The sequence below is a fragment of the Anopheles funestus genome, chromosome 2RL (genome assembly GCF_943734845.2).
Source record: "Anopheles funestus chromosome 2RL, idAnoFuneDA-416_04, whole genome shotgun sequence".
Lineage (NCBI taxonomy): Eukaryota > Metazoa > Arthropoda > Insecta > Diptera > Culicidae > Anopheles > Anopheles funestus.
The window spans coordinates 68237207-68264956 of record NC_064598.1 but is presented as its reverse complement, the minus strand read 5'-3'; the positions used below and the strand labels follow the sequence as shown (position 1 = coordinate 68264956).

At 43.0% G+C, this 27750-nt stretch overlaps 1 protein-coding gene across 3 annotated transcripts; it reads right to left on the bottom strand.

The window, feature by feature from the left end:
• LOC125761984 (uncharacterized) lies at positions 1-23649 on the bottom strand. 3 transcript variants are annotated; one of them, XM_049423623.1, is made up of 6 exons: positions 23518-23640; positions 22460-23411; positions 4777-5040; positions 2942-4688; positions 1709-1881; positions 1-1020 (listed from the first exon to the last, which is right to left on the bottom strand). In XM_049423623.1, exons 3-6 carry the CDS (start codon positions 5038-5040, stop codon positions 514-516), a joined length of 2691 nt encoding a protein of 896 aa, XP_049279580.1. In that variant the 5' UTR covers positions 22460-23411; positions 23518-23640; the 3' UTR covers positions 1-513. The 3 variants fall into 3 exon arrangements, with proteins under 3 accessions (XP_049279580.1, XP_049279579.1, XP_049279581.1); XM_049423622.1 differs by having other exon boundaries at positions 22460-23649; XM_049423624.1 differs by lacking the exon at positions 22460-23411 and having other exon boundaries at positions 23518-23639.
• Between the last annotated feature and the right edge of the window lie 4101 nt (positions 23650-27750).

Sequence of the window (27750 nt, the reverse complement as noted above, 5' to 3'; positions counted from 1 at the left end):
TTTCGAATGGTGACATTTTCTTTTTATTCTCATTTCGTTCGTTTAGTTCATCGTATCTTTCGTTGATGGTGTATTCGTTTTGGCTCTCACATATGTACCTATATACACATTATTACACATACGCTTGGTAATAGTTTGCTGTCTTACGAGCTACAGTATTCGGAGATAAATTACAGCATTGAGCTTTCGAATATATTAAATCTTCTGGTGTCACGTACACACATACAAAAACAAACTATACATACATACAGATAAATACGGTCTCGCGTCCAACATCGTTACACGCGATGTCCTTTAGGTGTTTCTAAGCACTTCATTTTCGTTTCCATTTCCCATCCCCTGTAATGGCCTCTTCGAAGGCACTTTGAAAGGAATCGTTCAGCTTCGTTTTCGGAAAACGATTCATTCGCTATATGGCACAGACATTTCTTGGGGCTTTTTTTCATCCCTCCCTTCCCTTCCCCTCCCATGGGTAGCTCGGCTACACAGGCCTGATGTAATAATTCAATCGCTTCAGACGTAGCTTTCCTGTCGGTTTTTGTCCAGTACCATCACCGGCCCATTCACCGGATCTCGATGGATGGTAAGGCGGGTAATGTGAGGCGCTACGGGAGCGGGCCTTTGCACTCCTTCATCTGCGACATCCTTCGGGTGTTGTGGTTGAGGCCGTGTCGTAAGACTTTCGCTACACCGTCGACTGACGTACGAAATGTCCTGATAATGTTCACTTCTCCCGTCCAGCGTTCGTTCGATGCGTGCCAACACGGGGCCAATCGTTGTCTCGATTAGTTCGAGTGACGGGCCAGACGATAGGCTTCCACCGGACAGTAACCGCGACAGCACGTGAAGGATGTTGCGTATCGTCTTGCGCTGTGCCTCCGACTCTACGCCGCTCGGCAGCTGTTCGTGGAACTTTTGACTGAGCACCGTGACCACGAAGGTGAGCAGGGACCGGTTGGCGAGATGATGATGGCACTTCCAGTTAGCCGACATGTTGTACAGTGTCGAGGTGAATTGTTCCTGCGCATGGAAGTAGAAAGAAAAACGGTACACGATTAGCTATCATCTAGCAGCATGTTCACGTACGGGTGCGAGTGTCACAGAGCGAATCCTTTCCCTCGCCGGATTAATGTCATCTCATCAAAAACGAATCAATTCACGCCAATACATCCGTATCCGTTTCGTGTGCCGTGCCGTATCGGAACCGATCGGCAGAAACCATCGGATAACACCTTGGCACAGTGGAGAACCGTCGGTAATCCATCAATATGTGTCCCTTAGCAGCTATAGGGTAATATTTCACACATAGGATGTATCGTAGGCGCCATAAATTGCACAACAGCGGGGAGAAGAACAAAAAAAAATACAACGGCTTCACCACATCGATTGATTGCTTCAATCAGCCTGAACAAAGCTCTTTGGCCCTGTGCCTTTTGTTTTGTTTTGGTCACCATATGGGAATCTAGCTACGTGCACTGCATCGATGTGACGTCCTGTGACGTGTTACGCATCGTTTGTTCTTTATTGCATTTAACAGCGCGACATAGCGCATCTCGTTACAACGCAAGAAGAATGATGATCGCGCTGATGATGATAAACTAGATCCACTAAACGCTTCTCCAAGAAAAAAAAAATGGCTAAAAGATGAAGCTGTTTACTACATTTTACAAACTAACGCGAACCCATTCCTAGTACTATTTATACTTACGTAGAGAAAGATTGATGCACCGGGGCCACGCTGTTCGGTCGCCATTCTCAGCTTGTCGACCGCATCCTGTGACATCACCGAGTATACTGCCGTCGGTTCAATGCGCGTCATGTTGTTCAGGCTGGCCGAACAGAGCAGCAACGTTTGGCAGCAGTTTGTCTTCTCGATGATCTCTGTACGCGGTACGGTGAATGTGGGTTTTCATTCAATTTGCCATAAGCACAAGTTGCAAGTCGCATTTTCCAGCCCCGGAAGAAGGAGAAAAAGAAATAAAACAGAAATTAATACGACGTTCTTTTCAGTTGCATTCCCCAGGACCAGGACTGGGAGGTATAACCACCGGAGCAATTTGCTGACCGACGTAAACGTACGAGTGCTGCAAGCTCTTGTTAAGCGAACTTTTATCCACCAATTACTTTACCCCTTCTTCGGAAAACTAGGACGAACGCTAATTCTTCTAATTACGAATTTACGATGGTATCGTCAGCAAACGGAAGTAAAAAAGGATACTGCTCGTATACAGTTTTACTCGAGCTTTAGCTTTGCTACATCAGCAACCTTGTTGTGTCGGTCTTCATTACAACAAGCTTTGTGGACGTGGTGGTGTGTTGCATCATGAAGGAAACTACAACTGCAAACGCTACTTGTACCGAACGATCTTATTAAGCACTTTTCATCAACAACTAGAATGAAATGCAAATGGCTACGATAATGGTGAAACTTTCCGCATAAATCTCATCACAGCTTGCAAAAACGGCATTGACAGTGGACAATTATGCGTTGGTTGGTTGGTTGTAGATTGCTTGTAACCTGAGGTAATTTAAACACGCTTTACAAAAATCTGTCACAGGATGGTACTTACAATTTTGTGGTTAATATTATGTCTTTCACATTTAAAACATAAGTTGCAACAAAACATTCCTCTCTATTTAAATGTTTTTCAAAAATTGTACCATTTTTATCCAACAATACCAAGAAACGGTACATTCCCCACTGGTGGAATTTTCATTGGACACATAAAAATAAAGCGACGCAAATTCCAAGTATTTTGCATATTTTCCTCCCAGAAAAAAAATTGTTAGCCATTCAACAGGTGTCAACAGTGTCAATGTCACATACACAACATGACCCAATCTCCATTCCCTAAAATAACATTATTGTCTGCCACGTGCCGGTTTTGTTTTCCCTACCCTAAATCAACCTTATACGATGTCAATTGGAAGATGCTCTTACCGGTGATTGCTTCGACGATGGCATGGACGTACTGTTTCAGTCCCTCGAGCCGATGCTCCTCACCGTGCCAGGGTGCGCTAATCTGCGTCAACACCGACACTGCCTCCCGAAGTTCCGGTTCGGTCCGATCCGTATCACCCGCTGCTAGGATGTCCCGCAGTACCTCCAAACCATCGGCACGTTCCAGCTGGCGGATTGTTTCCGTCGTCGAACAGACGGTCGCCAATGCCCGCAGGGCAAGTGCACGTACAGTTGAAAGCTTCGATTCAACGCACACCAGCAGCAACACACGAACCGTACCATTCGCTATGAACGCATCGTTCAGTGACGCTAGCCCACCGTAGTCCAAATTGGAGAGACTTGCGACGTAGCTGAGATTGGAGCGTAGAATCAATTCACACCGTGCACCTTCTACTGCATCTACGATGACTCGCACCAGATGTTTGAAGATCAGTCGCACCGTAATGAGGAAGTACCGCTTCACGATCTGTATCTCCTCCTCTACGGACCGGTAATCGAACGTGTCCGTACTTGAAGTAGCTGCTCGCAAATCTCCCAACATATCCGCCAGTGCGCGGGCATTCTCGGCAAACTTCCTACGATCTTCACGTTCGGAAGCTTCACGCCCGAAATAATCCGTACCTTGCTGTTTGCGCAAGAACGCATCAATATCGGTCGCAAGTCCATGCACGAAAGGAGCCACCTTCTGGTAGATCTCCTTTTCGTCCTCTTCGTCCTCTTCATATTCCCCATCCTTATCCTGCTGCGTTTGGTACTTCCTGATGGCGGCAAACATTTTCTCCACCCGCTCGAACGTACCCTGCAGTGTGGCCACTTTGCCCTGCAAATGGCGCAATATCTTTACCGCCACCGTTGACGTAAGTTTTAGCGATCGTCCCGCTTCGGTCGCTATGGATTTGGTTTGCAGTATCGACATCACCTCACTTTGGCACGAGAACCGTAATCCATCGAGCCACCCTTGAACAGCTGGCTGATGTCCATTAAGTAGCGGATTGTCGTAGATCGTGTAGTACAGCCCATGATCACTCACGGTGCTGGAAGTGGTGTTGGTGGGTTCTTCGTAGAAATTATCCGTCCCCGAAGGTGCCACAATCGGTCGTACCGGTGGTGCCCGCTGACCCGGAGAAATTGGTAACGATCGATATAGTTTCGCCTGTCCACGAATGGGTGTCGACGTACCGCGGGTCGGATAAAGTTCGGAATACTTTGGTAGCTCTACAGCATCGCCCTTGACAGCATTGTTATTTGCATCCGATTCGGACACAGGTTCCGCACCTTCGTCGTGTATCGTTCGATTAAGAATATTCGACAGCTCACTGCTATCCAATGAGATCATCTCCTCGCCAGAATTACTCAACTGCTCACTGAGATTGCGCTTTACTCGGCTGTTTTTCGTAATAACACGTCCCCTCTTCAAGGACACGCTCCGAGGACTTTCAGATCCTTGCGTTTCGGTTAGATCACCGTACGATAGACGACGTCCTGCCGTAGCCGTAGCCCCATCAATCTCACAAACCGGCAACGGTGCAGGCCTCCGGATGACTGTTGGAGGTGTCGGTGCACTGCTGTTCAGTGAAGGTGACCGTGCAAACAATTCCTCATTGACGCTTCTCTTTGGTGTAAGCTTTTCAGCGGAAGACGACTGGCTATCATTTATGTTGCCTCGTTTCGCCAGGCTGCCACGGCCCGCATTAAGGGACGTTTCCGTGTCCGAAAACCCCGAGTCCTTGAGGGAAGAAAGGAAGAAGCGACCGAAACAAATGATATAAATAAATAAACCAAAAAAGCTTCCCCCAAACGCAACGAACGCTTACTTGACTTTTGTGACTGGCCGGGCTTCCCTGGCGGTTTGTTTCAGCCCAGCTGGTAGAATTGGTGATGTTTTTCGCGTTCGTTGCCTGTTCCTCGATCAGCTCGTCCTCCTCCTCGAGATCGTCGAAGGCGGGATATGAGGGTCGCGACATTGGTCCACTGTGAAGCTGGTATCCGTAAGGCCGGAATCCCCCGTACGGTACGCAGTCCGGTTCATTGCCAAACCAAACTTTGCTTTGAGAGCGCGCAAAGTTGGAACGTGACATCTGCAACGAAACAATAACAGAATAATAAAGATTAGAAACTTTTTTTTCACATAAATTGCTTAGAACACAAGACATTTGGAAGGAGTATCGGAATGCTTTTTTCCTTAAGACGATTAATGATCTCCTAATTAACTTTCGCAAGAAACACCCAACCAATCGGAACATTCTTCAATGCCATTCTCATCAATAATTTCAACAGTAAACTCATCTCCAACGCTTGTACCGAGGTAAGAATTAATTTAATTTAACTCCTTCTGCCCACGATGTAAACTCGTCTGCGGGATAAGGGTTGTAAATAGCAAACCTTAATCCAACGATAGTCGAAACACAAACATATCAACGCCTTCGCACGCAAGCACGATGCTACACAAACCGGAACACTTCAGATCGGACAAACATTAGAAGGCAAACACACTTCCGGGTGGTAAAATGCTTCAAACTGTGCACACCGCCCCATAGTGTGTGCGTTTGTGTTTGCGTTTCACTTCGCGAATTCACTCGGGAGACTCAGCGTATAGCGTCCTCTTGGGTTCTAGTACAACCGAACTCGTTTCCGAAGTCGTTTCCACTGGTCGTTCGCAATGGAAATAATTTATCAGAAACAAACCACACCACACGGCGACTGATGCCGTTGAGATGCAATCAACTCGTCGGCATGTTCCGTCTTTTCTGTGGGAATGTTCACCCGGCACGGTGGGAATGTTCACCCGGCACGGTGTGAATTTGCATTTCCTGGCTCAGTTGCCTGAAACACCCGCGCAAACAAAAACCTTCGTTTTGTTTTTTTGTTTGAAATTTAATATTAAACCATTTTCAGCGTTCTTAGAGAGCTGAGGAATGCACCGGGATATCTTTTTTGGGTGATAAATTTCCCAACATTTAACATCACGTTACAAGACACTCGGTATGGGAAACTAGTTATGGGAGGAACGTTCTTTGCTTTTATAATGAATAAGTTAACCGCGTTACAGTGTCCTTTCCGGATTCCAACATCCATCTACCGGACATAGTGTAGCGTATAAATTTTGCAATAATTTACACCACGACACTTCCTCACCGATCACGGGACGATCGTTCAATTAAATTATGCATTCTTTAATCTTTAACTAACCGTGCGCGACACTACAGCACTATCCTAGCGCAATCGACCACAGGAAAATGTGAACTGAAGCTTCCACAGTACTGTGTACCACAATGTTTTCTCCCACCGGGATGGGAAAAGTATTTGCCATTCGTTTCGTTACCTACAAGGACCAAACCACCGGCAAGGACGCCGCCGCGCTGCATCGCAAGCTGTACGCCGCTTTCCAACGGTCATGGTAGTCGAGCAGATGTTGCATCCATCCCCTATTTCTACCGTACGCCGTGCATAGAATGCCAAGGATGCAGGACGAAATTGCGTCCATACACATCCTTTGTACGACAATATGCGTCTACGTATGTGTTTTGTAACGTTGTGTTTCCTTTTCGCGTTGCGCAAAGCATGGTGGCGTCCCTTCGATACGTGTACGCTTCTGGGTTTAAAAACAGCCGCGATTTAATTACGCAAGGGACACGTTGGAAAACCCATGGAAAGCAATAGGGAAACAAGGATTTTTTTTGTGCGCGTGTGAGTCTACGAGTATGCTTTCGGGTTAGTGTATAAAATTCACGATATTAATCTCGGTGCGTTAGTGCTGCATGATTTCTGTTTTTTCTCTCTTTTCCTATTATTATTTTTCTTTCCTTTTTTCCCATTCTGCGACCCTTTCTGGGTTGGAAGTGGTTTATTTTCGCCACAAAGTAAGAAGGGGTGGCGCTCTAGCTAACGACTTTTCCATCCTCAAAGTTTGCTAGCAGGACCAGGACCAGGTGAGCTCACCGATCAGATGCGAAGCGGAAGTGAAGCCAGCAAGTCAGCAAAACGGTACGGATCGATGAAAGAAACGCAGCAGCTGATGGTTTTCCCTTTCTTGCTCAATTCGTCTTCACAAGGTAAAAATACAGTTGCAGATTGTGTTAGTTTGGCGAAGAACTGAGGGCGATTCATTTTACACGGTTAATTTTGCAATGATTTTTAGAGCAGAAAGCAGCTGTAGCGATCAATTCGAATATGTAGGTATTGGGTTTTCTGATATTTTTTTCCATATCATTCAATTTTATAAGAAATAATAGAAATTATATTGTAGATATTTGGCTTAGAAAAATATGCAAATGAAGAAGAAAAATTTTTATGCAATCAAACTAACTTCAATAAAAAAATTCTTCTTAAATTCAATATGCTTAAATTTAAATATATTTTATTAAAAAATAAAGCTATAAATTTTTCATTTAAAAAAAACATTTAGCATAAAATCCCTAAACCGAGAGGTAATTTCGAAAAAAAGTTTGTTTAATTTCTTATGATTGATGATTTTCTTATGTTAAATGTAAGCTATTTATAATTCTTCAAAATATTCAAAGTGAACAATTCAGGGCACAGGCCTATTAAAAAGATTCAGTTGATGAAATTGATTTGTTCTAATTCCATTTGAAAAACTGTTTTTTTTAATTATTATTTATATTCTTGATCAATATATAAATAATAATGAAAAAGTCAAAGACTAAATGGAAAAGTATGAATTGTATTAAACTAAATTGGCTAATTTTCAACCATATGTGCCAACACATAATTTATCGGCTTGTATTTAAAAGATGCCTTTAAGCAACATACTTGAACAGTACAATAAAATAACACGTCCTTCCTAACATCCGTCTGTATGTGCCATGTGAGAAGTTGCAAATCACCAATATCCTGCACCACCTTAACGCTCTATCAGCTCCACAAATGATCCCAATAAACTACGCATCATCTCCACACCAAAGCTCACCTTTTGCGACAACACGCCACACACCGCCCTTGGGCGAACGAACTGTGCTAGAATGGAATTATCTACCATCTTCTGCTTCATTTCCACCGTTTGTCGTAACATTTGCCACTCACAACACTGTCTTTGTCTAGTGGCATTCCTCGAAGCGAAAGTGAAGTTTTTAGGTAGAGTTGAGGATCATACGGAAAGCAATCGATTCCACGCTTCATCAGCATCCGATGCGCACCGTATGTCAACGGGTTCCGAGTGCTGATGGAATACCTTCCCTTCCAAAGCATAGAACACGGCCGAGTGGGGTGGGTGCGATGAGAAACATTCTTCTCCAACAACAAACGTGTAGGATTTCAAAGCGTTTTCCGGCTCGTCATTCGATCCGTTCGGCCCCTTTGGTTGGAAATCTTTAACAAGGCGGTTGCCGGCGTGAAGCACGGGAAATTGTTGCATTCTTCGTAGTAAATAAAAAAGCATTTCAAAGCATTTTTATTAATACACGAGCCACAAACAGCATCAACTGGTGTGCGGAATTGTTGAGCACATTCTCCACACACGCGGGCTGAAACCTTCACTCACTCACATTAGGAACAATTAGAATTGGCAAGTGCTGTGCAATGGAAAGACGTTCGAATGGATGGTGACTATACACTGTATGACTCACAGGTGCTGCTGCTGATGGTGGTAAAGGACAGAAATAGTTACCACTTGCGCTACATTATGCAGCTCGGAACAAATGCGAACCTTTGTCCCTTAAAGGGGAACCCTGCAAGCCATTCAGCTACTACTGGTAGCCCACAGTCGAGAGGTTTCCATCATCAACAATCGCACAGTGGCTCGGCCGTTTAGAATTCCTCCATCACGAATGGAACCGTACGGATGTTTTGTTAGTTTCACGTTGCACGTTGTCGTATGCAGTTTTTTTTGTTCCATTTCCATATCCAACGATTCCAACACCGATCGACGACAATGTTCTCGTTTGCCATTTACGGAAGAGTCGTACTTAATCGTTTCCCGTATACTACGAATCGATTAATGACACTTTATGTGGTTTAGTGGCGAGGGTTGTAACTGCGTCGGAAAGTTACCAAAGGAAACAAAAAACATTTGCAAATGAAATGACACAAACAAACCCAACCTTTCTAAGTCTTATCGAGTGTGTACAAAGTCATAGCGAATGATTAACCATTATGCCATCAGTCTTTACTCACACAATGTTCCCAACAAAACCGGCACAAGCTGAGTCATAAAACAAAAGTTGTTAAAGCGCTAGAAAAAAAAAAGCTAAACATCGGAATTTCCTTCTTTCCTTCGGTCGGCGTTGGTTAAACTTTTGCTACTAACTGTCAAAACAATATCCTGCCATGGGATGCGCAAGTCGAGCCGAAATTGTACATTTTGAATATCAAAGTGCGTCTGACAGGCAGTCCAATGTGACGAGGGGAAAAGGGGATGATCGAAATGGGTTTTTTGGCAAATGGAGTTTTTGGCACCGTCTCCATTGATGGACACGACTTGGACACGACAGCCGCCAAACAGAACCGCGGGCTGAAGGCTGAAGCATATTGCGTGCGACCTTAGAATAGTCACACTGCGATACTAACTTTATCGTCACGAGAAAAACCACCATCATTTACTAACGCTATTTACTACCTTATTTCCAGTCACAGTCACTAGTTTGTACGATAATTTACACGAAACACTCTGGTACCGTACGAATGGTTTTGATGAGCGGGGATACTTTAACGCTGAAACTTTACCGTTTGCTTAATTACCCTCCGGACAGTCACCCGGAAGAGTATGGGCAGAATGAGCGATAAGTTGTTAATAGGATTACTACTCCCGAGCGTCAGCATCGCCTCTACATATCGCACGTTAAATATCTGCCGCAGTTAAAGTTCCTTATCAACGGGTTTTCGTCTTCATATTAAGCTCGCTGTAACTCAAAAGTGGTAGAAGAAATATTTTTCCTTTTCAAAAATCCCTTCTATTGCGGGAAATCTTAACCATCGAGCACCCCTCCACATTGGAACTCATCCCCTAAAACGCTTAGTTTCATGTCCCGATCCACCCCTTTTTGGATTGGAAACTTTAATTTCTCGCTGCTCCACTTTAGCGCTTCCATGACGATCCACTCCACACCTTATCATCGCCCATCATCATAAGTATTCCGTAAGCTTCACTTTCAATTGCCACCGGGAGCCAAATGTTCGAAAAGTTCCCCGGCCCGACCCCCCCCCCCCCCCCCCCCCCCCCCTTTCTCACATACACAGGCGTGAAATGTTTTGTCGGTGACGTTTGCGGCAATGAAACTTTATCCCTTAAGACCCATTCTCCACCATTCGATATGATAATTAGTAATTAGAAATGTCATTACCATCGACCACACCGACCAAGTACCGGGAATCGTACGGGACAGTTACTGTGCCATTGCTGTTCTAAATCATCCCCCACTAAGCCACCAATTAATGGAACATCGACGGTAACCTGGTGATTCTGCCACACGGTACGTAAACTGCGGTACGCTGTAAATATACTACGTCCTTATTTGATGTCTGTGTTCTACCATTTCGTAGTACTTTTGGGCCGCCATCACGGTACCGAAGTATACGTGCCGAGCATTCCGGAACGGGTCATCATCATCGCTCACTCGCGCTGTACATACTTCATCACACTACGAGTCGTTGCTTCTGATCGACAGCTCCAGCAAATTCAAGAACTGAAATCTGCGCCATTCGAATATGAATAACATAAATATTCATTCTGTTTCCCGCGCATCATTCTGTTGCGTGAATATCAATGAGCGATGCAGCGGGATAAGTTCTTCGGCTACGGCTAACCCAAGCAAGGAGGTAATGAATATCGATTGTCATAAATAATTTCTGAGCTTTTTGCAAAACTAACAAACTAATGTTGTCCATCCGAAAGATAGTCTGCTGCTCATTTCAACGGTTTGATTTAAGAACCTCGTCAAAATGCATCCATTCTGTCGTGAATGCATTTCTGATAATAAAATGTGAATAAGGGCCAGAATAAGGGTGGCAATTGCACACGTTGCACACACCGGACCAGTGTCTAATTGCGAAGCGTGGTGCAATTAAAGCGCCACCGTGTCCGGGTCAATAAAAACAAACCACCAAGCGTGCATCGGCTTCCTGAAGAGGTGTGGCACCATTCATTGCACCTTTTCTTGCAAGTGCAGGTGAAAGTACCGACACTGTTATCTGGAGCAGACCGTACACTGCAACCTGCAATCCAATCATCGCCCGGTGCACGGAATCGGAATCAGTGTGAATGGTAGGTTATGCATATTTATCGTTATCGTGCAAGCGTCGCATCCGATCGCATCATCGATGGGGCTGCCACTTCTAAAGCACAAATGATTCATGATGAAGCAAATGCTCCGTACCTAATGGGAGAAAGTAATAATGAAAAGGCACTCAAAGTCGGTCATTGAAAGGGAGATAGAATGTTTGCTTTCATGCTGAAGCCTCGCAAGCAGGTTCACAGCAGTATCAATCAATCCTTGCAATGGAGAACGGTTTGTAATTAAAATTGCTCATGTCTCGAAGTAAATTTGCCAAGGGTTGTGTACATTTCATTCTAAGATGAAAAGAACTCAAGCAGTATTTTTAATATTTTTGTGACATTTTTTTAAAAACTGTTCAATTTAGTATATGGAAGTTTTCAACCTGGTACTAATTACTTTCGAGAAATGTTAATGATTTTTGTTTGGTTTAGATTAAAGTATAATTCATGCTATTACCATAATTGACGCTTACATTTTTGGTTTAAAAATAATAATCCATTTTTGATCCATGTTCATTTTTACTCTACCTCAAATACTGACGAAACATTTAGTCAACTACAAGTTTTAGATGGATTTTATGATTACTTCGATCATACTAATACAAATACAAAAAAACTAATCAATCACAATTTAAGTTATACAAGATTCGGATAATACAAAAAAAATCTTCATTCTTTTACGAAGTGTCAATGTTTTACATGAATATACTTTTATGTGTTTTTGAATCTTGGCCAAAACCTAAAGGAAAATGTAATTTCATTCTCGTGAAACACTTTCCCATTTGAATGAATTTTCAGAAAACCATTTATTTAGCAACTTTGCTCAAAATTCATTTCCAAAAATTTTACACATTTTCACATTTTACCAAACATGAAAGAGATTCTAAAAACTTTACATTTTAATAATGTCTGTAGATATTGCAAATTGCTTCTGCAAATGAAAACAACAAGCCTAACTAACGATTCAAGATTGCTTCCTAAGTACATTTAGCCAAAGTTCCAAATCTTCGAACGCTTTAGCGTATTATTGCATCCAAATCTGTACGAACTAATTAAAGCAAACATATCAGCGTACCTCACTGAACTACTTCCAGCATGCGGACGTAAGGCAAAAACAGCCTACGATGGAAAAACGGTGTTTCGCGGAACCAATTGCCAATTACCTTACCCAAAGGGCGCCCCGGCTCGACACGACATTTGCGACAAATTCCAACCTTTTCGTCAGCAATTAAGCGTCCAGCAAAGGTAGCTGCTACTCCAGCTGCCACTTTCGGCAAACATTCTTGCTTCCTCCGTACCATTCCAGGTGCTGGAGGTTTTCTGTGAAGGCTGCTGTCCTGATGCTCGGCAAGCAACGCTGCAACAAGGGCCACGACTTTGATCTCGATCTATTAATTACTCTCCGGAACAGCTGTGGAGTTGTTTTCGAGTTTGTTCTCTGTTTTCCGGGCACTTCCCCGGCCCGCTAGCTGTACAGTACAGATTCTACCCCCTGCTCGGCGATTCAATCGAAATCAATCGAAACACAGCCTTGACAGTGAGGCTGGACTTTCTTTCCAACCGGTCGCAAAAGGAAACGAAACGAAATTGCTCCAAAACATGTCCGGAAAGAATTTAATGCTCACGATTTGTAGCGATCGAAATTGCTCTTTTAAAGACCTGACCTACACACGATGACGCGACATCCATCCCTCCTGTGGTTTCGCTCCCGATCATCATATCCTGAAGCGTTTGCTCAACTACACAAAAACAGACAGACACTCGTACTTGAAGCCCTCCACATGCTTTAGCTATAACACGAGTCCCATACAAACGATTGTTCCGACGAAAGGAGTTTTGTTTTTTTTCTTCTCTTCAGTGTCTTTTCTCCTATCGGTATCCAGAAATCGTGCCAACTTCGGAGCTTCCAGAAAGGTACACGACACGCTAATAGCCCTCCAGCCTCCCATTTCGGTGGCCTCCCATTTCGCCGATGGAACCGTACGGTGTTATATCATTAGGCGCTATCACTCATCGAGTACCTCCAGCTCTTTGGGACCCCTGTGTCGACATAAACCACTTTTAATTCTTTCGAAGTGCCGTTACGAAAAAAAAAATTTTTTTGCTCACCAAAACCACTGACGGACGTGATCCTCTAATCGTCGGGAAGATATGCGCCATTCGGTTGAACTTACCTTTACAACATCGCGAACCAAAAAAAAAATAAATAAACCACGGTACTGCTGCCGGCACTTCAGACATTGAGAACCCATCACGCGCCCAATGGGTACGGGTAATTTTGCTCCGTAACATCTCAAAAAGTGCGCCTTGCAACTGCGCGATCGTTTCACAGTACAGACATTCCAATCTCGACAGCATAAGTACCGAGGGAATCAACTCAACATAGGCCACCACCCCATTGCCTACAGGTGAGAGCTTGTTTCGATGAAATTGAAGTCTTTTGTTCTTTACGGCAACGAAGAGCCTGTGCCCTAGGTGGAAGGTGGAATGGCAAACTGTTGACTGTTGGGTTCTCATATGGTCTAGGACCGCGGTTCTGAGCGTCTTTGCTGGACATTCTGAAAGTTCCAAGGATGTACCAAAAATTGTGTCCATCACCTCAACAAGCGATCGTTTGCTCCGAAACGGCAAAGGCCTGGAAAGGGTCTCCCCCAAGCTCGTCGTAACAGTTATCCATCATCGATCAGCATCTTTTTGCTGCATGATGGAGAGGCAACGCGGGCGTCCAGATACTCGAGAGACCTTAAACGGTACACATAAAAATGAAAAGGAGTAGAAAAATCACCCCTTTAGCAGTGTACCATAGCAAAATGGTTCTATTCATCAGTGCTCTCCATTCTCCACACTACAGAAAGATCGTTCGTCCCAACGGGGGTAAGCAACAAACGGAGCACCAGGAATGCAACACCCGCAATCCAGAGTATTCGTCTCCATACTTCCCTGGGATGGCTTTCTTTCCTTTCGTTAATTGTTTAGTGCCCAGCATTGCTGCGTGCGTTGGTACAGCCTCTTGAAATGTGGCTTGCGGATGTCGCGAACGGTAGATGGTGTAGAGATGAGGTGGTAAAAGCAATGCACACATACACAGCATTCCACACCGCACACAAGGGCACGGCAGCTTAAAAGGCGATTATTCTCATCGCCCCATTTGCAGACCACGGCCAACGTGTTTAGAATGGCTTATGCTATTTTTTTTTGTTTACCACGATACCTATCGAAGGTTCTGAGAAAGCATAAATACACCGCAGAACCGAAACCGTTAAGCCCGACGAACTGTGTAGGACGACAAATGGTAAGAAAAGTAATTCAACGATTAGAAACATTTACATACAGTACCTTCACGTCAATCAATATTTTCATAGAGGGAATGTAAAACAGACGATTGTTTGTAGAAAGAGGAAAGCCACAAGCAGTAGAGGATAATTAAATTTGCAAGAGCAATGACTTATCCGTTCATGTAGGAATAGTTTATTGTGATTTATGATACCTTTTTGAAGGAATAGATTATAGGAAGATTCTCATGCAAATTCAAACAAATTTGCATTTCAATGAACATATAAAAGATTTTGCTCCTTTGGATTGTAGGTAGGTTCCATTTGGCTCCAGTATTAATGTATTTTTCATGCATCGTATTGAAGTTGTTTCCCTGCTTCATTCCTGTTTAAGACTTCTTTATGTAGGTCTTGAAATGAAATTTTATAAAAATTTGATCGATTACTTTCTACTTCCAGTAATGAAAATCTGTTTTATAAATTATTCTGTTATTTTAAACAAGAAGTCCGTAGACTTCATGACTTTTTTGCCAGCCATGACTTCTAATAGCACGTAAAGCTACTAAGAATTGCCAGACATGACTTCTAAAAACACGTTAAGCTACTAAGAATATCTAGTAAGTATCAGTCACAATTAATCAGCATCAAATCGTTACAAATGTCTTCTAGCAATCCATTCTCAATTGCATCCACCATTTAATCGTCATTTATCACGCGGAACTTAATGAAATACTATCAACACACCGCCAATTGATTAGCACCGAAATTGAATTCAATTGTTTCATGTTTGGAAATAAACTTCCACGCAACTCACGAAACGAACTTCAGTCACGTTTTGGGCTCACGCACCCGATGAGTACTGTGGTGGCGTTTAACAAATCGACCAACCCCTTACCCGTACCTGACAATCTCCGCTTAGTTAAACGAAATACAACAACAAGACACACAAAAAAACCTTCCATTGCCTCATAATAAACACCAATCCGTTCATTGACAAAGCGGTCCAGTCTATAAAAATGCTGGCACGGCACGCACGACGAGATGTTTAAAATTCTAACCATAGGTTATAGACGAGAATTGCTTTACGGACCCGGTACGTGATTGGATTACTCGTGAAGCAGGCTCCGTTCTAACTTGAGCGTTTTTTGTCTGTTTTTTGCCTACTCCATTATTCTAACGCCACGATTCCTGGTTTGCTGTGTTGTCTGGATGTGACGGAATGGTTGGAAAGAGGGCAACTCAGAACACGACAAGTGATCAGCTAATTTTAATTCCCCACTGACAGATTATTCAAATTTTGTACAAGCGGTGATGGAAGGACCGAAGACTTAACCGGTATAGAACATGCTCCACATGTTCCACGTGCTTCCCCACATCCAGAACCTAGAAAAAGTAAACACACGTCTTGAACAAACGCCCCCTTCAACGGGACCTGTCAACTAAAACTCGCGTTATTCTCTCGTTTGAAGGCTTTATTGGTGTTTGAAGTTAGGACATCGGAAGGAGCTGCATAGGAGGTACGGCGAGAGACACATATATGAGTTCAACAACACAGTACGATTCAGATGACATTGATCCCACCATGGAGCGACCAGGGTCTTGTGGCAAACATTTATTATAGGAACCGAGTCCGGTAGCTTCCGCACGCAATCACCGATAACGAAACAAAAGGTAGTACACGCCATCGTAGACAAACAAATGTGATCAAAAGCGGTGCTGCGTAGAACAATGCGATGACCTAATGCTGCGGGTCAACATAACTACACATCCCTCTACAGTTCGATCTAAGTATGGTGGTGGAGTTTATGCTTCTGTCGAACGTGTTTGCTAAATAAAATATTAAAATTAACAACGTACAGTTACCGTCCGAGCCCCCGGGGGCTAAGTCCGTTGACAATAAAAGCGTACGATCGGCTTAGAAGTAATAAACATGTCGCCAAACCCTGCGGGGACAGCCGCGATGTCTCCGTAACGGCGCTCCGGCACTGACCGATCCCGAAAATTACCCAAAAGACACCCGTCAGTAGCCGGCGGGTGGTAACTGGTCTGGAGGTTGGCAGACCCAGCTAATATCTTTACCTTGGTATCGGCACTGGCACCACAATCACACACCAACAGTGCAACCTTATGCTTTCGACTGATCACGTTAGGCGGGTTCAAACACACAAAAAGGCTCGTAGCTGTCTGCACACGTATTTGTTTGTTTTGTCCAACAAGAAGTTGCTTAATATTCTTCCTTGTCCATTCAAATTCGGAACACCGAAACTTCCTTCATTTGCCTCCGTCACACATTCTAGTGATCGTTTGGATCAACCTAACGAGAAGGCTTTAATTATGCAACCCAAAAACGCTTACCTTTGTGGCGCGTTCCGTTCGATTACGAAAACTATCGGCCATTCCGATGGACCCGATATTACCACCGTATCCCGACTTACGCACCTTCCCGATCGGGAAGGTTTTGTTGTGATCGTTGCACAGACCTGCACGATCGTTTGGCGGGCGGAGAATGCGTTTACCTTCGCCTTTGCTTTCCTCGCATCAGCACAACAACAATATAACGACTCACTATCAGCATATTGATTGCAGTTTTGAGGGCAGCGAATCAAGATGAAAGCCAACCCAATCCGAACCCGAACGGTTCGAAACAATTTACATACTAATGGTACGTAATGAATTAAAAATGTTTCTACCCCGTTGAAGCATTTTCTGCGTCTACAAGTAGATGTCACGATGTTGGAGTTGGTTTGTAGGTTTTTTTTTATTTTCTTTTAACTTCATGCGTCTCTTTTTTCTGGAAGGGTGAAAAGCCCCGCTAATCGGAAGCGATCACCCGGGGAGAAAGGGCTCGATCGGTGTTCTGACCATTTGGTACACAATTGGGAAATAAGAGAAAACAGAAGAAATTCTACAAATTTCATCACGCCACCTGGAATCGAGTCGGTTTCATAATCATTGCCGTAATTAATTGCAGCGCATTGGAGGCGATAATTCTGATTATGAAAATGGGAAATCGTATGAACGGAATGGAACGAAAACACCGTTTTGCTGGTACATCGTATCTATGAGAAGAATCTTTTCCCGTTTTGTTTTTGTTTTTTGATTGGAACAGTTACCCTTATCGCAACATCAGCGCCTTCTCTTTTATTAAGCTAACATTCATATGTTTCGTCGTTGTATGGTGTTGATGGCAGATTTGTTTAAGGTAAATCTTATCGAAAACTTCTGTAGTAGATTATTAAAGTCAAATAAATTTTATCACACTGCTTTTTCCATTATCGTGCCGTTTTTCGTTCACTGGTAAAGCGGTCACTTAATATAAAAAATAGAACATAAAACAGAAAAGGAAAATAAAATTCCGTGAAATGAATATGTTTTTAAGATATTTGCTAATTCTAATTCTATTATTTGTTTTGGGAATCTTCCAAGTGTAACAACAGTAATGAAAAATATTTCTTTCGAAGCAACAATCATACAAAATTTGATAAAAATAAATTTAGTCTTAAGACACTTGCAGTGCTAAGACACTTAAAAAATGTAAAAATATGTTTCAACAATTGTTTAAACGTTATGTAAATATATGTAAACATACATGATTTATTTTTAACCATTTTTTATAACGTTTTTTGTGATAATGGTGTATTTAATATACGAAAAATTTCAGAAAGCATTAAATAGTCATGACTTTTGCTAGTTTAATACAGAAATACAATTTTGCAATGATCGCACAATAACAGTTCACTAATCTTTCATCCTACTTTTTCCACCATGTAAATGACAAAAACTTTGTTCATATATTTTTTTCATATTGTGATTTATTCTAAAGCATGAACGTAAGCATAACATAAAGCATATTGTAATCGTACAATACAAACAAACAATAGCAGTGTTACGTACTGCAGTCCATACAACGGAAACTTACAACCATCACTATCTTAAGGATACGACCTCAATGACATAAAGCAGCGATTATCAGAATTTATCACCAAACGTGATGCCCAACCACATATAGCGCCTACAATATTTCGATTCGAAAATTATGATTATGATCTTTGCCGTTATCCCCACGTCATAATTATAAGCTCCTTTTACGGACTACTTCATTGATAAGCTACACAGCTCGATCGATGTGGCATTTTGATTAAAACAATTCCGATGAATCGAATGCAAATCAGGCGCACGAACCGTTCGCCATATTGCTGCACGGCTTGCACTAACGAGCGATGTAACGTAGGGTTGGTTTCGTACCATCCCCAATCAACACGGTAATAACTAAACATTTGTCATTTAACCATATTTTGCTTTTACCACAAACGCCTTGAGATAAAGCGAACAACAATGGTGGTTGAAGGCATTGGGTGGAGAGAGTAAAAAAAGCATAAACACATCTTCCACCTTGACACAGTTCGTTCGAGCAACAAACGGAACCACCTTAAAGCATTGCTCAAAACGTGGTTTGGGAGTTGTACTGTGTCGTTTTTCCCACTTATCATCGATCGAGTTCATTCTCTATCTCTGGTAATGGGGTCAATAAATGTGACAAATGAACAAACCCCTTACGGTGCGTGTACAATCGATGCGTAATGAAGCTATGCAAATTTATTGGAACATAACATAACCAAGCGCAGGAAATGTGAAAGAGGGAAAGGAAAATATAAAGGGAAGATGGTTTGTGGTAAAGATGTTCCACAAACCGTGTCTACTGTACGCCTAACAGCTGTAGATATCACTCGATATCGTACCGAGTGTCCCGCATCGAACCCATAATGTCCAACGGTGCTGACAAACCCAGGACGTGCCAGACTGTAACTGTCAAAATTGTACCCTCATTCAAACGGCAACCCACCTACACAGGAACGCACTTATCGTGCACAGGATCACCCTACAGTGAGGGTTCTAAATATATCCACACGCCATCCGACAAGGACCCCTAATAGCTGTACAAACGGTAAGGAACAGCAACCGTTAAGGACTTCCCCATATGGTGCAGTTTGTCGGGCTGCAATCGCCCTCGAAATGTTTCAAACGACCGGAAGCCTGTAGCACGTATGGCACGCGCATAGACGCGCATCCCCATACAGCAATATACGATCGTACCGTGTTTGGTTACACCATTTTCCCTGTGCACTGATGCGATACCATCGGAGTACAGAAGCAGATGTATACACGGGCGTTACCTCGTCGAGAAGGTGACGCTTTTATTTGTGGTTACCATGGAAACGACGATCCTTCCCGTAGGAGAGAAAAAAACCCGTGGCAATACATTTTAATTATTATGTAGCGAGTAGATTGTTGTTTTGCTTTCGCTTTAGTTTTTGTGCGATCTAGCAAAGATTGAAGATCGTGGAATGTACTTTCCGATTCCATACACGTTAAAGAAGTTCTCTTCCACACCAGGATGACGATCGTACGATCAGTAATAAATATCATCAAAACAGTCGATAGTCATCGCGCGGTACTTCTCACCGTACTTCACCGGGAGCTGCCATCCAGAAAGGTGATCTCCGGGCCACTGAATTATGCATTACACACGCGTCAAACACACCCCGCTTCACTCAAACGATGACCTCCGTGGTTTTGCAACCGTACTCCGAGCGTCTGTGTCCGGTCGTGATTACTGTTTTCGGTAAGGAGATGCCATCGACAGCAACCTTGACAGCCTTCACAGCCTGGTACAGCTGCCACCGTTAAGGACTGGCAGCGAGCGTCACACTCATAGCCCTCAGTACCCTTCGGTTCTCCAATGTTCGCGTGCGCGCGAGCGTACTCTTTCGCTTTTTATGGCATTGTTAAGTCGTTTAGTTTATTTCTATTTTTTTTTGCTCTGCCCTGTACGATGGGGCTATTATCAACGGCACATCAGCCCAGGTGCGTATTACGATGGAGATCCGACAATGGCGATGGCTTCATCGAGCTGGTCGGAACGATAACCTCGCAACATGGTTGCAGGGTGTACGACCACTCGAAAAACAAACCCGTATCTTCTCCGATGCGGTAGAGTTCACACCTTTAGCGACGAGGTGTTTCTACCCCTGACACGAATTACTTCTTCAAAGTGCATTATCTTATCAACACAAAGAGAACGAAGAAACGAAGGTCTCCCTCAGGTTTTTGGGAAGTGTATTCGTTGAGCAATCGTTTTTGGGGAAGACTGTTCTGATAGCGTCCCCAAAACACCCACCCTTTGAAGGGTGTTTCGTTTTATTTTATTTTTTTGCACTCCGATAAGCCCATCAACATACGCCCATCTTTGGGATTCGACGGTTCTTGAACATCTCGCACCCATTTTCGGTGTGTAAATTCACCCAAGATTCTACGCTCTGGACAACGGACATCAGGTTGAAAGTGGACATGATAAGACCGTTTCGTGGTGATAACCAATCCACCTGTCAAGTGATATAACACCGTGTGTGAAGTGAGAGAATTGGTAGAATTGGACACGGTCGCACAATAAGCCAATAAGCACACATTTACTGTGAGCTCGAAAGCTCATACGACATAATGCTGATTTAGCAGGCATTAATTTTCCGACACAGTTTCGCAAAAACCGCCAAAACCGTCCGTTGACAGTTCTTCCACGCCTGTCAAGCGTGTGCGATCCGAACGTCCGAAAACCCCCGGGGGAAGTTGATTATTCGATCGGAAATGTGGATTTATGCTGACTCGGTTGGTGGTTTTGCTTTTGATTGCATTTATTCGACGTTTTGCAGTTGTTATTAAACATCACGGTAAAGGAAAGAGAGAGAGAGAGAGAGAGAGAGAGAGAGAAAGAGTAAATAAAAAAAATCATTATTGTTATGATACACAGGTTTGTGTGGATGTTCCAAACAAAAAATGGACAGTTGAAAATCCGCACTGTGTCTGCGTCTGCCCAATCCATAAGGCTACCTTTCTCGCGGGTGGAACTAATTGAGCTTAACGTGTGGTAAATATTGATCCAATTTAATACGGTTGTTAATTATGCTCGTTTTGCTCCAATTGACTCACTAATCTAATGGTTTATTTAGCCACATGAAGGATTGTGGTACGTTTAGACAAACTTTGTGCTGGTGTTTAAATTCCCTATGTGACGCTTCCTGCCTCAGCTTCCTTTATTTGACCTTCAAATTCCTCATCCCCATTCCTTAGAAACGCATTCATGTAAGTCATTCGTCAAATACTGAGTCAAGCTAATTTTAACAACCTCCAGCTCATGCGGGATCGATGAATCACGAGAAAAAAACACGTGTATTGCTTGTTTCCCTTCCCAAAGGCTACCTGTAAGCGCGCGTATCGTGAATGCGAGCTGTGACAAGACGCCAGAGACATACAACAATCAACCAACCGCGGGCACAAGTGTTTGGCACGATGTTTTAACCGAGCTTTACGAGCTCACCGTTTGAGTCGCGAATGAATCACTCGCGGTGCGATACCGCACAATTTGTTCGCCGTCTCCAGCATATGAATTGCTAATTGTTTTGCCATTAGCGTACTCCCTGCAGCCGTTTCGTGCGGAAATAATGCATATTTTAGCCAGCCAGCCAAAGCAAAAATGTACGCACGTCCTCACAAGGGACACACGGTCAAGGGCAACTTGGAAACGAGTTTTGTTGATGAGGTGCGGCGCATATACAACGGACCCCATTAGCCCATTAGCTTGCCCATTTAGCCGGCAAAAGCCGGTCGTATTGCGAGTGTTGAGCCTGAACCTTAGCGGTACCAAATCATCACGATCGATAAATCACACATCTCGGCGACTTGCGTTCTCTCGAAGCGGCGAACGAATCATATCTCCACCGGGAACTTTATCATCTGGTAGCACCAAGATGGCAGGAAGTGTGTAAATTATGAACACACAACACCTAGATAGGGTATCTCGTGTACTGGCATGGTGATGGTAAGATATAATTAGAATCGAACAAGATCTTACTGTATCTCTTGCATCTTCTGTAGCCATGTTTCCGGAGATTCCGATAGGAGATCTTCGCAGTTCGTAGCTACGTTTTCGTAAAGAACTCTTACCTTGTCTTATTTTTCGCCCTTTTTTGGGAACCTTTAAGAAGATTACGGTTGTTTCGATGGTTGTTGTTGTTGTGTCCCAAAGCTTCCTCGCTCGTTGGTTGAATGATCTGTGACCGAATGGAAGAATGGTTGCCCCGGGATTATATCCCAGCAGAGAACAGCAAACAGGTAGCACCAGATCCACCGAAGAAGAAGTAAAGTAACGTTATCTCGCAGGTAACGCGTCCGGGACTTTCGGGATGGATGGTTTCCTTTTTGCCAGATTTCGATTCAATCTGTTTTCGACCAAACTGTTTTCCCTCGATCGAATTCTATCTGAACGAATCGGCAAATTCGTTATGTCATAAAAGCGGGCTTACGATCAGCAGCACCGAGCAGCATAAGCATAATAGCGTTGCAATAAAGACCACAGCGAAAAAGGAAACAAACGCACCACATTAACGTAAACACACAAGCGCACGTGAGTAAAAAATAAAACAAAAAGTAGCACAATCAGGCAAAAGAAAACAAAACACTAGACGTGACCGTGCGCCAAAATTCGCTAATAGCTGTCAAATTGGGCAGCTTTTTTCGCGAGTTACTTCACAATTTTTTTCAGCTTTTTAAAACGCTTGCTTTGGCACTTTCCGTAACACTAGCCGCACGTTGTGATTTCTCGCTCTCTTCCTGCTCCACTGCAGCACTGATTCCCGGCGTTCGCATACAAAGTAGGCCGCTCGCTAACCACCCGGCAGCGAACAGCGATATTCACCTTTGCGCACTGCAAATCGGATGGAAATTGGCAAACACACATTCCTTCACGCGATCGCGACTTAATGATGACACATCGATTTTTCAATTAAATTCCCCAGCACGACGGTCCTGCCAGCTACCGAAACGATATAATCCGAAACGGTTGACTCAGTGTGAGCAGCAGTTGCTTCTTCCAGGTAATTACGCCGAAAACACTTCACTTCCGTTTACATCACCAGAATAAAAAAAAAACAAAACAATTGGAATGCGTACCACAAAAAGGTGATCCGAACTTTGCATATTTTTCGCGTCCGTGCGATACCAACCTTCTCACAATCGATCTCACTCGCATGGAAGCGCGTTGCCTTTTCTACTCACTACGCGCGTACGCTCTCGATGCACGTTCGCGGTCGACTTCAGAAACACGAATAAACGGCAGGCCGTAAACAGAAAGGCAAAAACTACCCCTCCTTGGTCGGCTGTGGCTCGAACGATCTAAACCGACGACGCATCGTGCGGCACTCGTTGCTGATTCACGCGTGTGTGTGTTGAAAGGGGATGGAATTTTACGGTGCGAGCTTTCGTTCCGTTTCACCCCTCGATGGTTGGGACGGACACGATCACATTCATGAACAGCTGTGAGTTAGAACAAAGTGTACAAAAATCTCTACCCTGCATGCCTTGTTGGCTTTCTCGTCTCCAAAAGCCAGACGGGTGTCCCATAGTTTTAGGAAGGATCGTGACCATGTTGCGATCCTGTACGATGACGTCATGGCGCCGCTAGCACATGCTGAGGGTTGGGCAAATCAAACGGTAGTGCGTGACGCAAAACAGTTGAGTTGTAGCGACCACTTGCGATCGGCGTTGAAGAAAGCTTATTAGTTTTAAAATTATTATGTTTTAGTTTTAAGTTTTATTCCTGTGCGTTTTCCGATTGTAGTGAACATTTGTTAAAATGTTTTGATTAATTTAAATTTTCACCAACAAAACGAATGTAATGTTTTGATTAATTTATTTAATCTTCACGTAAAATCTTTTTCTGAATTCAAATTAATTTTGTGTTATTTGCTCATTTTCCCATTGTGCACTCAATCAGGAAATTTTAAACTTAATTGAGGCTTTGAGGATTTATTTCAATTATTGTATTCTCCATGGAAAAACGCTTGTATGTCTAGTATGGGTGGTAAGGCTAGTGTCTAGTATGGTGAAATTCGATTTTCTCAAAAGAACGATTTGCTAACTAATACTCAGATTTTTTTAAACCTGTAACTCGAATAACTTGAATTTTTTGTCAATTATTTTCTTTACACACTGCTTGAATTTTTTGTATTATAGGAAAATTATTGATCACTTTTCATAAATTTGACATTTTCCATAAATTGTGGGTTTGCGTTCGTCATGTATCAGATTATAATATTTCCTTTCGTAATACTACTTATTTTACTTTAATTCTGATGTCATTCAACGTACAAATATAAATTAATGTATGAAATAAAAAACATGAAAAATTACTTCGGTTTTGAGTAAGCACCTTATATGAGCCTAATGAAATGTTTTTAAAATATGTTTATCTATACTATTTAAAATCAAAATTTCAATAAGGAAGTAGAACAGTTCAAAATAATAAGAAAATAAAGCATAATTTTATATGGTGAATAAATCTTTAATAGCTGTTGAATAAACTTAGAAATGAAGTTTGCAATTCGGTGACTCACCTTCTTATTTCAGTATAAAAAAGACCAACGAAAATTGATGCTGAGATCAACGTTATATATTTCCAAAATGAAAGATCTTAAACGCGTTGAACAGTAGCGTACAGCAGATAAATTGAATAACAGTGATGCATTTCTTTTCAACAAAAGCCATGTAATGTATTTTGTAAAAAGTAAAATGATTTAACGAAGAATAACGGTCACATTTGCACTACCATGCCGTGCATTGTAATACGAACAAACCTCCGCACGCTGCTCTGCTTTGGTTACATTAATCTTAATCTCCATTGAATCAGGATCGATTTTCTGCCCCACCAACGTGCCTCACTATCGGTTCGCTGCTATTATGCTTCGATGGAAAAGCATAATAGCATACCCGGTGTCTACTAAACTGCCCCAATCACAGCCGAACGCGCCTGCGAAAGCCCTTCCAGTCGTACGGTAACGTCGACTCATCAGTCCGTGCATCGCCGCGAAAGGTACAATTTACGCGCCATGGAATGTGGAATATGTTGAGATTCTTCAACCCGCCACGCGAGTGATTGAACCCACTCTAAATAATAATGCTTACCTTTTCCCGTGGGGCGAGAGTTTAGTTGCTTGGTACGTACACTTACTCGGTTCCTTGCACGGGGCACCGGCCAAAAACGTAAAAGGTATCGAACCGTGAAAACTTCATGCCGATCCTCAACCCCGAGCGTTTCGGTTTCGGCACCGTGCGTTAAGCCGGTCTCGCTAGATTGGGGGATTAAAATACTAGCCCGGGAGCTGGTAGAAATCCGCAGCTATCGCAGGATTGAATTACGTTTTGTCCGGTGTGCCATTGTCACGGCTCTGCGGCAGAACTGGCTGACAGCCTGGTAGAACTCGGATACTATGGGCTATTTCTAATAGGGAAAACAAAATTAGAAAAGAATAATGAAGGTTTTAGTTTTAGGTAGCTAACGATATGAACTGAAAATTGTGTTAAAATATTTCTACAATATAAAACCGTATAATTGAAAGAAAAAAATGTCCTATCTTTTATGTAACTAAACCGAAACTCCCAAGTAAATAACACAAACATGCTAACAAAGCAGTTTGTTTAATAAAAAATATCAAAAATAAACTTCAAGAAATAAAAACGATCATCTGGCATAAATCATTAATCAATCACGTAAAACAAACGAGCGAATCAAACTAACGTACACCGCTTCCTGTAACAAAACCCGTAACAGAACTGGTAACACAATTTTGCCAACACTTTTGTCCATCCGAAACCGTGCCTAACGGCCAACAGTTCCAAAACCTGTCACGCGTCAGAGCGATTTTATTTCTTTCGCGGCCTTTTCGTCGTCACATTTCGTAGCCGTCATGCGTAATCCAATTAGCGTTTTCGGAAGTGGCCTATTCCGGAATTCCACACCAAACACCTGTGGGCCTTTGGTGGGTTGGAAGGGGAGGAGAGAGAGAGAAGAAAGGGAGCAAAATGCTCCCCAGCAAATTTTGTATTCAACTTTGCCGTTTGATTTTGTAGCAATTTGTGACAGTATTATTGTACGGTGGTGAAACCATTCCATCGAATCACCTTACGAACGTCATCTCCCCTGTCGGTTTGGATGGAGCTTTCTGACCCTCTCTGATCGAGTTTAAATTTCGAAAACGATGAAAACGTTTCATTAAATCCCCCATCCTTACATTCCACTGTCATCGGCGATCGTTTTTTTTCTTCTTTGTGTTTAAAACTAGATCCAAATTAATAAACGATCATCAAAAACCGCATCTGCATGATGTTATAATGAAGCAGAGCGAGAATTGAATGCGTTTTTTATTGTTTTCCAGCAGATTTAGATAATTAAATGCTGATTCGGTGAATGGAGAGCTTTTAAATAAAAAAAATACCCAACATTCTCTGCTACGATTCGAAAGGGAAACGTTCGTTTCACGCTTTGTTGGACTTTGAAAAACTAATACAAAAAAAGAAGTTAGAAATCTGCACCACGTTCGTCGACATTCCTTTCCACGTCCTTCCATTGTAATTGAGCCCGAACTGTACGATCTCCGATGGCCCTCACGTTAGACTCATGCTTTTCTGCATCAACAAAGTGATCCTATTACTTCCTATCGGTTCTTAGTCTACCACCAGACGTGTGTACCATCAGCTTACGGTTGGGCCGGTATTGAAATTGGATCTATTCCTAATACTCCCTACGGTGGATACGTTAACTATGCTCCCCTCTTCCCAAACCAATTCCAGCTCCAATGGATGCTACCTGTACGATGAAGAATAAATAAAAACGGGAAACCCAACACGAAACAAAAATATGATAAACAAACAAACAGCACTGAACGTTCTGAAGGTAACAGTGACCTCCACAAATCATAGTACCCAATCTCATCTTTCACCCCCCCCCCCAAAACCCTCCATCCTAACCCTCCTTGCACCGCTCCACTATCACTTCCTGATGATCTCTAATCTTGTTAAAGGTTCAACTTCTTCGACTTCATGTTCGATTTCGGCTTACGGATGTGATTTCGTTTCGCTCGTTTCGCTCGAAACAAACGAAACATCCCCAGCCGAAGGTCGATTGCAAATGCAAACGATATGCGATCGCACCACAACTCATTATGACATCATCCTTGGGGCAGATTCCCAAAAGCCCTACCCGGCGCGCAACATGTGAAGGGGACGCGACACAAAACATTAGCATAGACGGACCTGTTCGGGCAGGAAAAACAAATCAAATTCTTTCAAAAATGCAATCGAATTGGGCAATGGCTGTTGGGGTGGTGTGTTGTTTGTGTGCGCAAAAGATTTTTCGCAACAAAAAAACCTTTTCCTCTTGTTGATTCAATGACAACTGAATA

Bases quoted from the DNA above. Each gene is read 5' to 3' on its own strand.
- LOC125761984 (XM_049423622.1), bottom strand. From the start codon at position 5,040: ATGTCACGTTCCAACTTTGCGCGCTCTCAAAGCAAAGTTTGGTTTGGC. The intron at 4,689-4,776 runs GTAAGCGTTCGT...TCTTCCCTCAAG, and splicing joins CGGCCAGTCACAAAAGTCAA to GACTCGGGGTTTTCGGACAC. The intron at 1,021-1,708 runs GTAAGTATAAAT...TTCCATGCGCAG, and splicing joins GTGCATCAATCTTTCTCTAC to GAACAATTCACCTCGACACT.